The 12,001-nt window shown below is 37.1% G+C and overlaps 1 protein-coding gene across 1 annotated transcript; it reads right to left on the bottom strand.

Moving 5' to 3' along the window:
• Nucleotides 1–10,770: 10,770 nt before the first annotated feature.
• On the bottom strand, nucleotides 10,771–11,709 carry LOC130866585 (olfactory receptor 2AP1-like). Its single transcript, XM_057758129.1, has one exon. It carries the CDS (start codon nucleotides 11,707–11,709, stop codon nucleotides 10,771–10,773), a length of 939 nt encoding a protein of 312 aa, XP_057614112.1.
• Nucleotides 11,710–12,001: the final 292 nt, after the last annotated feature.

The raw sequence follows: 12,001 nt of genomic DNA, 5'->3' as shown, positions 1-12,001 counted from the left end.
TGAAAATCTCAAAGAAATATTAAAATACATTATTTTAAAATGAAAAAAGAGCACTGTTCTCTAGTATTAACCTCTCATATATTTTTTTTTACCTGTTACCTTACTAAGTAAATTCAAGTTTTTGTTGTTGTTGTTGTTATTCAGTTTGCTAACAGTTCATAAAAAAATAAATAATATGTTCAACAGACAAAGTCATTTAAAGTGTAAAATCAACTATACACAAAATTATCACAATGTTTAAATTTGTATTTCTGTATTATACTTGGATCCCTCTCAACATATTTACCTTCTGTTACATTATTAATGATAATGTGGTAACGCATTCTTTACTGTTCAACAAAAAGGCTGTGCTTATTTTTCCATAGACTTTGCTAAATTTTGTGTAAGATTTTATCAGTGAACTCTAAAAGAGACACATGGTGAACTTCACATTTTACCTGAGATCCATTAGGAGTTTAATAACCTCATGAAAATTCTGAAAACCCTGTGTTTTGCATCCTAGTGACCGTTTTTATTTCTGCCTTCAGACTTCTCCTGAACTTGAGCTTGCTTAATTATTTTTGTGAGCATCCTTATAGTTTTAGAGTATGAATGTTGTATTTTATGTATTTCCTGTTAATATTGATTTTGATGATAAATCAAACCTGTAAGTAGCTCGCTTACCTCGATTGTTCTCTTTTTACTGATATACAGCCTAGTAAATAGAGAGCATATTTTCATTTTCAACGTTTGTATTGATTCCATAGCATGTATGCTTGAATATTTGCAGTAACATGGATAAAGGCCGCATAATACAAGAAAGATGTTGGATGCATCCTATAGTTTTGCGACTGTCATTGATCAATTTGCCTGCTGCTCCCCATTCAGAGCGCCTCTGTCCTTCTCTATGTAAGTTACAGTCCTCCTCAATTTTTTCATTTAGAGTACAAAATTAAAAATTATTGTTACTTTCCGAGCCGTTTTCTTATTTCATTCTTCCAGAAATACTTGTTTGTTCATGTTTATTACCTGAAAACTATTTCAAATGCTTCTAAAATTTTCAGAGAATATAATAATTTGTATTAGAACATTTTCTATTTTGAAAATTCCAGTTCTAGAGTGAAAAAATTATAGACCCAGGAATTATAAATGATTACTAGATAAGCAAATCTTTTACTCTCCCTTTACTTCTTTTTAACATTGTTCTCTTTTATGTATCTTCATTTGGCCATTTTCTAAAAGTATCTGAATATTTATATCCTGACCATATGAATATAAACCTTATTATATCTGTACACATGTATGAGAATTCTGAACTTCAAAGTCTATCTTAAAGACAAAGACAGAAAAACTTCATTCTGTGAAATATGCATTTTATAAGATGCTAAAATTCAGAAACAGTCCACACTGAAAATGACACATTCAGCACAAATCGGCCGTCCTGCAGAAAAGACACAGAGTTGGGTGAAAGAGGGAGAGGTGTGGATCTGGGAAGTGCTGAGGGAGTGAAAGTGAGGGTGACCAGAACTCATTGTAGGAAATTCTTCAAGAACCATTAAAATGCATTCAGAGGAGTGTTTAGCTTTATTTTAGGTCCAGCTAATTATTCATCTGTTGGTATGCACGTGAGAATGAAGAGTAGTCAAAACACTGAAAGCAGCAAGATGGCAAGGTGGCAAAGTAACCCCTCCTTTCTCTGCCCCCTCTCTTTCTCTTTAGGTCCCACTGTATAGGACCACTTTGGGAAAACTCTTGACGTCTATCACAAATAAAGAGTAATACATAGTTTGAGTTAGCATTTGCCTTCCTGTCATATTGTCAATGGAGGTGAGAACTTCCACCCACCAATAGCTACAGACAAGACAATCATTACATCAACATAACATTTCAGCAAGAAAAGAATTATGTTATAGTCCTAAATAGCAAAGATGAGCAATTTGTTGCTATCAACAACTGCATAACTCACCTTCTTTATGATCACTCCACTTCTGTGCTGCTGAATACCAGAGAAGTCAGTAGCAAATAGAGGTTTAAGGTAACAAGAAAGAATTCTCGCAGAACAAGATCAGAAGTCGCCCATGAAACACCAGACAAAAGGAACAATAGTCAATATACTATTCACGCCTGTACTTCTTTTTTGCATGACCTTTTCACTTTTAGTTTCCTAATGAAAAAAAAATGAGATAATTTTATTTATGTCTGACATTTAGCTTAAATATGAATTTCAATAATAAAGAATTATTATAAACTATTTAGCAGCATTAGTGTGCTTCTTAATTCAATAACAAACTATTTGCTAATAAAATAGTAGTAACTATCACATGGCCCTCTGTGTTGGTGGCTGATTAGGAAATTCAGCAGTAAGGTAAGGTAAGAGATCCTTTCAGAAAATCAGTGGAAATTTAAACTTATATAATTAATATAACTGTTTAATAAATATTAAAGAAAACTTCTCAAGTTCAGAATGAACCTTTTTCACTGTCATATTTTTAACTTTTATAACCATCATGTGTAATAGAAGCATATGAATTATTATAATCAAGTAAAAAACACTCATTCAATAGCAGTTTTATTTAGACTGTGCAGAGTATCTATCAAAACCATGATTCATTCAAAATGAACTATTAAGTCTCATACTGCAATTGATGTCTACAGTATAACTTTAAAAAGTATACGTGTGCATTATAAAAAATCAATTCCAGTCTTATGTTATGCTATTTTAATGAATATAACAATAATTTTCTTCTACTAGGTCTGTAACTATTTAACAAGACTAAAATTCAGCCATTATTTTACAAGCCTTAATTTTTCTGCGATAATTTATTTTCAATCAACCTTTTTATGAAAGTGCCAGAACAGAGGCACTTTCTGAATTTTTCATATCTAATGTATTGTAGACTATTGTGGCATATATTCTTGTCTTGACTTTGTATCCAAAACTGCTGCAGTATCAGACACACACATCTTCAAGATGTTCAGTCCAAAGGTTTCAGCAAGGCAAAAAGTCTCATCTACCCTACTTAGCATGATTTCTAAGAAGAAGAAATGCCCTCTAACTTCGTATAAAATATGGGACATAAACTACTTGATTATTCATAAAATATGTTTTGCTTAAGCTGGGAAAGAAGACAACAGCAATTATACACTTACCTTTTCCTATGAAATACTTCCAGCCAATATGAATAGGTATTAGCTTTTTAGGTAGTTTTTAAGATTGCAGGAATTATAATCCTTTTGTACACCAGATCAGTTGTCTCAAGAGGATTCAAGGCTTAAAAATTAGCATGAGAAGAAAGTAATTCCCTGGAGACTATTGTGCTACCATGTTAAATATATTAGAATAGTTTTGAGTGAAGAAAATCTGTAATCATGCTTGAGTAGTTTTATGTTATAAACCATAACTTAAGCCCAGTTCCTCTTATATTTTCTCACAAAAATACATTTCAAACAAGAAAAAATGAAATATAATAATGAATAGTGTGAAAATATGAAAAGGAATTACTGAAACTTTGAGTTAAGAGTCATTGGATAAACAGCTCATATTGTACCTTCCTAACTAAGCCTCCAAAGTACCCCTTCTTGATTCAGAGTCGGACACAGTGTCTGGAAAACCAAGACATGTCATCACTGAAGATGAAAAAGGACATTGAATACCCTAATTGTCATCACAGAGCCTTTATCCAGTAAATTGATGAAAGCAAATTCAGTGATCCACAGCCAAGCACTGGGTCAAGTTCCAGGTGTCCTTCTGAAGAAATGGGAGGAAGGATTGATTGTAGAAGCCAGGGGCTGCTAGGTCATGATGGAGGAGCCCTCAGAGATGGCTGACCTGAGCTCATGGGAGCTTATGAACTCCGGACCAACTAAAGTTAGGGAGCCTCAATGGAACTGACCTAGGCTCTCTGCTGTGTGTGACAGCTGTGTAGCTTGATCCCTTTGTAAGGCTCCTAGCAGTGAGATAAGCGCCTGTCCCTGAGCTTAGCTGGCTTTTGGTAACCCTTTCCCCATGCTGGATTACCTTGCCCAACTTGAAGCAAGGGGAGGAGCTTGGTCCTGCCTTAACCTGATGTGCCAGGCTTTGTCCATGGGAGGCCTGCTGCTTTCTAATTGGAAATGGAGAAAGAGTGGATAGGGAGGGGGTGGATGGCAGTCAGGGGAAGTAACAGGAGGAAAAAAGGGAGGGGAAACTGTGGTTTGTGTGTAAAATAAATAAAAACAGTTAATTAACCAAAAAAATTAAGCAGCAGAATCACATCGATTTGGTAGAAGAAAAGCGAAGCCAATGCTGACTATTTGAATGTAGACTATGTGCTTGCATCTGACTGCATATGTTGCTATTCAAACAACAGGAAATTATGTTAAGTGAATGTAAAATTTTACATTTCCACTGTTAAGTATTTCAACACTACCTGTGGTTACAGATAAATTTAAAAATTACTGTGACAACATATAAGAAAAAATTTATATAAAATATTATTGTAGAATGTGAAATATAATCAGTCTATGATATTACCTGAATTGTTCAGGTTGGTCACTTTTTTTCAAGCTGAGCATCCCCATGTGAGCCGTGTCAAATGAGGGGAGAGAAAGCCAACATCCAGAATGTTAGTTCCTACTCCTCCAGGTCACCGACTTTTCAAGGCCCACTGCTACCCTTAATTTCAACAGACAGATTAGTTTAGTCAGATATAGCAAAGTAGAAAGTTATTTCCAATACTAGGCATAGAAGATGGGAATTTTCTTTTCTTATTTGGATAGCGGGTACTTGGTTGAAGCATCACCTCAGCTCTCTGGCACCTTTTTATGTGATATGTAATTTTACTATGTTAAAGTTAAAAACTACTTAAAGAGAAAAGGGGAGGTGATGTGGGATTCCCCTCAGTGTGCTATGATTACCATTAATGAATGAAGAAATCTGTCTTGGGTCTGTGCAGGGAATAGAGGTAGGTGGGGAAAGCTAAACTGAATGCTGAGAAGAGGAAGGCAGAGTCAGAGAGAAGCCATGGAGCTGCTACCGGAGACAGACACACTAAAACTTTGCTGGTAGACCATGACCTCATTGTGATACACAGATTAATGAAAATGGGTTAAATTAAGATGTAAAAGCTAGAAAATAAGCCGGGTGGTGGTGGCGCACGCCTTTAATCCCAGCACTCGGGAGGCAGAGGCAGGCGGATCTCTGTGAGTTCGAGGCCAGCCTGGTCTACAAGAGCTAGTTCCAGGACAGGAACCAAAAAGCTACGGAGAAGCCCTGTCTCGAAAAATCCCCCACACACACACAAAAAAAAGAAAAAAAAAGCTAGAAAATAAGAAGCTAGAGCTAATGGCCAAGCAGTGTTTTAAATAATACAGTTTCAGAGTGATTATTTCAGGACTGAGCAGCTGGAAACCAACAAGCAGACTCCTCACTACATCTTTATCCAAAGTCTGGGATGTTTGCTTGGAAGTATGACCTCAGCTTCCTGGCACCCCTTTATCCAACAAGTATGGAATGTTTGGTTGGAGGTTTCACCCCAGCTCCTGGCATCCATTTCGGAATGCTGGGTGAAAAGCTCCATTTTAACCCCTCCTTTCCTGGAAGTTATCACAGTCCAGACTCCACCTCTGAGAAAGCCCACCAAACAGTGACCCCTCCCCAGGTAGGGTCAAGACCACTCCCATAGGCTATTTGAACTGACCCCCAGAGAACAAACACATGGTCTTTCTGGTTCTCCATGGTCTCCCCAGTTATCTGTCCCCCAGTCTGTGTTTTCCCAGGGGGCCACCTGGGAGCAATGGCATCCATTAAACCTGGGCTTCTTCTAATTTGGTCTGATGATTTGGGTTATTTCATCAGCGGAGAGGCTTATTGGACTGAAATAACTTAATAATTGGAGGCCCCACTAAGATGGGCTATTTTTCCAACTGGCTCAGGGGTACGTGTTGAAAAACGCCCTTCCTTCCTTTGCTCCCTGGCAGGCTAATATCAGCTTCAGATGGGTGAGTTCTCCTTTTTCAAGTATATGTCCCTAAGGCCCGGGGCCCTTACATTTGTCAGGTTGTCTGTTAAAGTCATGGCCCATGCCAGGCACCTGACCACACCAGTGGGGAGGCAGTCCTCGCTGAGGTGAGATTCCGTGGGATGGAAACGTCTTCCCAAGCAAACCTCTCACCCCTCTGTTTTTTGACTCAAAAGTCTTATCATGGTGAACACATTGTGGTAGGCATTGAGTCCTGAGACTTGTCATAGACTTGTAAAAATGGACACTTGCAGTTTGAGGCCTGATCTCCAAATGCCCCTGGGCTGCCTTTTACAAAAAATCCTTTGAAATTGGGGCTATCTAACACCTAATGTAAAACAAACACGGCCCCATATGCCCATGGTTTCTGGATGCTGTGCTCCCGTTCCCACTCCCTTCGCTATACCCCCCTGCCCACTTCTCTAGCTGTTTGTTCTCTACAACAGATCCATTACCCCTTGTCCTTCTACTCTAAAACTGTATAGCTATTTCGTCCTTCTGTTTCTGTTCTCTCTTACAAAGTCTGCTAATCTGATCCTTAATGGGATCACCTGTGTGCTTCCCTGGCTTCTGCTGCCTGCCTATACCAGGATTTTTAAGTTGGTCAGCTGATTCAGGTTTCTAAAAGAATGTTTTATTTGTCTGTTAAAATTATATGGCCATACTATGCTTTTATGTCTATGTCTATGTGTGTGTGTGTGTGAGAGTCTTATTTCTCTGTGTGTATGTGTACATGTTTTAAGATCTGTAAATCTTATAATTCCAAATTACAACAGCTCTGAAATATACAAACACGTGGGTAACCTCCATTTTGACCTTAGCACCATTTTGGGTAAGAGTATTCACGTGTCTTGGACCTACCAAGGAGACATTTCACCTCCAAAATTCTTTAACTTACTAAAATATTCCTTTTAATCTTCTTATATTTACTATCATTGGTAATATGTAACTAATTGGATAAAATACATGTCTAAATTTAACTTATATGTGTAATTTATATATAACTAACTGGCAATGATACCCAATTCTCAAGTGGCTTTACAGATCTGAAAGTATGGCATTTAACAAAATAGCATCTAACACAGAGACATGACAGCTACTGCAGCATCCTGTAGCTCCTTCAAAAAAATATATAATTACAGAAAGACCTTCTGCCTGGAAGTTTGCTTTGGATATGGAAAATCCACCCACACAGCAAAAAGCAGCCTTCTATCTCATTACCTTCTTAGGTGCTACATGAGGGTATTGATTGTCTTATCCTGTCAAGACAGGTAGAAAAAAAAATCTGTCCCCCCACAGGAAAATCTTCAGGCCTCCTAGACTCAGCAGCTAATGGCAAGCACTGCTTTTAAGGTTAGTGTTTTCCAAAGACTACAGAGAGACTTGGGATTGCCTGTGTAGCTAAAAAGCTGTCTCATTTCTGCTCGTTTATCTGTCCCAGATCTGTCTAATGGTATTTGATGACTTGGTACTGGTAGTTCATTATCTCATTTGTTAAGTTTTCTGCTAAAAATACAAACAGGTGTGCCTCTTTCATGGGCTTCATAGTCCAGAATTAACAAGTTTCTGGTGTATCTTCAAAACTCCAGAGTTCCCAATTCCCTTTAATTTTCTTCTAAAATGTTCCTGCTCAAGTTGTCTTTCAGATACCTGCAGGTTCCTAAAAGAAAAGTTCTGTGGCTGTCTCAAAAATCTGGTCTGGTATTTTACCCCCACCCATTTCCAAGCATATTTTATAGGTCACTCTTGCTGTATGGGCCAAGACCAACTTTAAAAAAGTCCTCCAGTTAATGCCAAAACTTGCACCAGCCCCTGAGACTTCACCATTGGTACCAATTCTCTTTGCTCACCACTAGTGATCATCACTTCTTTATGCCATTATAATTTCTTATGTAATATATTAGTTTACATATCAATTCTTGACTTTGGATATGTGAGATGAGAATTGTATATTATCTTTTGGTGTCTTATAGAATATGTCCTTCCCTGTTTGAATTTGAATATATTGTTTTGTTGATAGTTATCTACTTATTAATTTGTCATCTTTAAAACATAATTAATAATTCTTGAGATATCAGCAATGTATTTGATCACATTCACCCACAAACTCTCTTCTTAAATCCAGCCCACTATCTGCTCCCTTTCCCCAAATTCATGTCCTCTTCTTTTTTTAATAGTCCTTCAAGTCTAATTTGTTTTGCTTCTATTCTCTGGGGTGTGGGGCCAAACACTCTACTATGATGGCCTACTAAGGCCATCTCTAATCAGGGTGGTGTGAGGGGCTCATGAGTTCCTCCCTGCTTTCTGCTAGAATGTTAGCTGATTTGATATTCTAAGTGCGTAGAATGTGAGCTCATGAGTGCAGCATGACTGTACTGTCCAGAAGACAATGTTCTGTGCTATGTTGACCCTTCTCAACTTTCAAATCTCGCAATCTTTCTGTTTCTTCTGTAATGGTCCCGAGCCTTGTGCGGGGTGAGAGGTTAGAGGTGATATAGATGACCTATTAGTGACTGAGCATGCTACTGATATTTATTGTCTAAACTTGATCAGTTGTTAATTTGCCTGTTCTCTGTACACCTGTTAACTGCACTAAGAATGTTCTCTGACTAATCTGAGTGCTGTACTAATCAACAGGTATAGGGGAGCAGGGGTATTATACTATGTTTATTTAGCATTACAATGACTGTAGACTCATCCCTGGGCCCCGTGGGCACCCTGATCTTGGATTCTTGAACTGATTTACACTAACAAGCATATATTTCTTTTTGTGCATTGGCCCTCAATTAAATCAGCACGTTATTGGTTAAAACATAACATTTGTGTCCCTATTGCACCTGTCAGCATGTCCTGACATGCTGGCCTTGATTATTGTTAACAGTGTTCACAGCTTTATAAGAACTGTTTGTTGATGGCTCTCTCCCCTCCCCTATGTCCAGTAACCTGAATAGCAGCTTTTAGTACCAGGAAAGGCATCTAGCAGGGATGAGGCTTCTTAATCTCTAATGACTTGATTTCTCTGTGTGTTGTGATCAGTGTGTTCATGTCTGTGTGTGTCTCTGTGTGTGTGTGTGTGTGTTTGTGTATATATTCTCTTCAGAAATAGGTCTTACTTTCAAATTCTGGTGGATAATTAAGAACAATTACTATAAGCAGCATGTCTATGTGCCAGGAAACATCAAATGTGCTGGATCAGGAGATCTATTTAGCTGAACAACCTGTATAGTAAGCTACCTTGATTTACTGAAGAGACTTCTTTGCAAATCTAGCATCTTTATGTGTCAAATAGCCATGCGATACATGCATCTTCAAAATCCACAAAACCCACGAAAAGATTTCATGTTTCTTTGCAATAGTTTGGACCATACATGTAACAGATTTAACTTTGAAAGGAATATCCCAACATCTTTCTCTAGAAGGTCCCATAATTTTTATGAACATTATTCTGTAACCCTTGGCTAGCAAGTTTATTACAAAGGTTCCCAGTTATCTTTCCACTTACTAATCTTAGGGTCCCTTGTTTATACTGTTGTTACACAAACTGAACCATGCATTGTTGCAATTAATTTCAATAAGAATAAATTATGATATAGGACTGAATGTGGTACGTATCTGTAGTAGTTCTCCTCAGGATAAAAGTCTGAGCTCAACATATTTTACTTATTTATTATTTTTGTTAATTATACAGATGAAGGGGCTTTAGTTTGATAACTCCATACAGTGCATGCATAAAGCATACTTTGAATTGACTTTTAAAATTTGCTTTTCATATCAGTTTTCTTCAGTGCTTTGAGTCCTCATTGAGCATCTATGCTCTAGTGGTTGGCCCTGCTCTTATGCACCCACTGTTAGCACAAAGCAGACTCAGTGAGTTTAAAAGAGAATATATAAAGTTGGAAGGAAGAAGTGAAAATTGGTTGAGGACATATGGGAAGAATTTGAGGGGAATAAACAGGAAGTAGACTTGATCAAACATTCTATGTGAAATACATGGAATTCTCAATGATGAATATAAAAATAAATCCAATGTGTGTTTATGAGTCCTTACACAATTGTGTATTTCAAAATAAATAATGTGGGATTTGAATACCTAACAATATGTAATTTTTAATCTGTGTTTTAAAACCATATATCCAATTCAATTACTAAAAATGTACTGATGATAGTATTTAAAATAACGATGAAACAATGAGTAAACTAATGACTCAATTATAGTTTAAATAAAAATAATAAACCCTTTCACTATCAGTTATCCACAAAGTATGTATTATGATGCTATTATAATTAATCCTTGGTGTAGCCGAACTATGAAATAGGAATTTTAAACCAACTTATTTCTTCTGTGATTTGCACTAATACTGTGCAAATAGATACTTGAATGTCTTTACTGACCCTTGCTCTAGATAGTCAATGTGCCCTAGTCACACAGAGAGCTTAGAGGTCACCAGGTTATTAACCACATCTGTCCCCAGGCTTCTGAACAGAAAACAGGTGTTATAAACATCTTTCCTTGAAGAGACAAGTATCTGTATTTAACGTTCTCAGTTTTGCTAGAGCTTGTGCGGGAGCACAAGAGAAAGAGCAGCCATGTACTTAAATAAGAGCAATGAAAAAATTTTAAGTTAGCTATAAATAAAAGCAATAGTAATTAAGTGTAAAAAGAAACACAGGAACACATCTTTATAGAAAAAATGGCTTAATTTAATAAATGAATTATGTAGAAGGTACATTTTATATGTATAATTATAATCTTCTGTACTTTTATTATTATAGGAACAAGCATCAAATAATTTTATTTCTTTGAGAAATTTATCATCTTGATTAGCATATCTTTGAGAGCTATTTTCACTTGCTTGTTTCTGAGAGTGTAAATGAATGGGTTTAACAGAGGAGCAACAGAGGTATTTAAAACGGCCACTCTCTTATTAAAATTTGCTGCATCTTTAACAGAAGGATTTATATACATGAAAATACAGCTTCCGTAGGAAAGTGAGACCACTACCATGTGAGAGGAACAGGTAGAAAAAGCTTTCCTTCTCTGTTGAGCAGAGGGGATCCTCAAAATTGTCCTGATGATGTATGTGTAGGAGAGAATCACCAGCAGCAAGGTGAAGATGAGGGTCATGGCAGCCAGGAAGAACTGGATCACCTCTATGAAATGTGTGTCTGAACAAGATAAATGCAACAATATAGTGTAGTCACAGCAATAGTGATTGATGATGTTGGAGGCACAGAAGGGCAACTGGAGAGTCATTGCATGTGGCACAACAACAACTATAAAACCAGAGAACCAGGAACCTAGGACTAGTAGAAAACAGAGTCTCCTACTCATAACAGTCGTGTAATGCAGGGGTCTGCAAATGGCGGCATAGCGGTCATAGGACATAGCTGCCAAGAGATAAAATTCGGTGGCTCCCAGAAGAATTGCAAAAAAATACTGTGTGAAGCAACCAGCAAAGGAAATAGTCTTATCTCCAGTTCCAATATTAATTAGCATTTTGGGAACAAAGACAGAGGTAAAAGATATCTCCAAAAATGCAAAATTTCGGAGGAAAAAGTACATAGGAGTCTGGAGGCGGTAATCCAGTAGGGTCAAAAGAATGATGGCTGAGTTTCCCATGGCACTTAAGATATAAGTTAGGAGCAGAAAGAGAAAAAGAATAGCTTGAAGGTTGACATCATCTGTCAGTCCGAGAAGTATGAACTTTGTCACTGATGTGTGGTTTGCCATCATCAAATTTAGGCAAGACGAAATAGAGAATAACAATGGAAAGTGTGGAAATGAAATTTAATTTGGTTTCAGTATATAATCAGGACCCACAACTAAAAACAAATTATCATAATCTGAAAAATAAAATAAAAAGCCTGAGTTTACTCTATTAAAAAAAAAACAGCTTCTACTACATTCTTATTTCCTTTCTGTGCATAGGAGTGGAGAATGTATTGTGCAAGCGTGAAGACAAAGGACAACTTGTGGGTTTTGACTCTCTCCTACCAGCAAATTGATCTCACTTCTTAGTAGC

This window comes from Chionomys nivalis, chromosome 25, assembly GCF_950005125.1.
Source record: "Chionomys nivalis chromosome 25, mChiNiv1.1, whole genome shotgun sequence".
Classification (NCBI taxonomy): domain Eukaryota; kingdom Metazoa; phylum Chordata; class Mammalia; order Rodentia; family Cricetidae; genus Chionomys; species Chionomys nivalis.
This window is presented reverse-complemented; position numbering and strand designations above follow the sequence as displayed.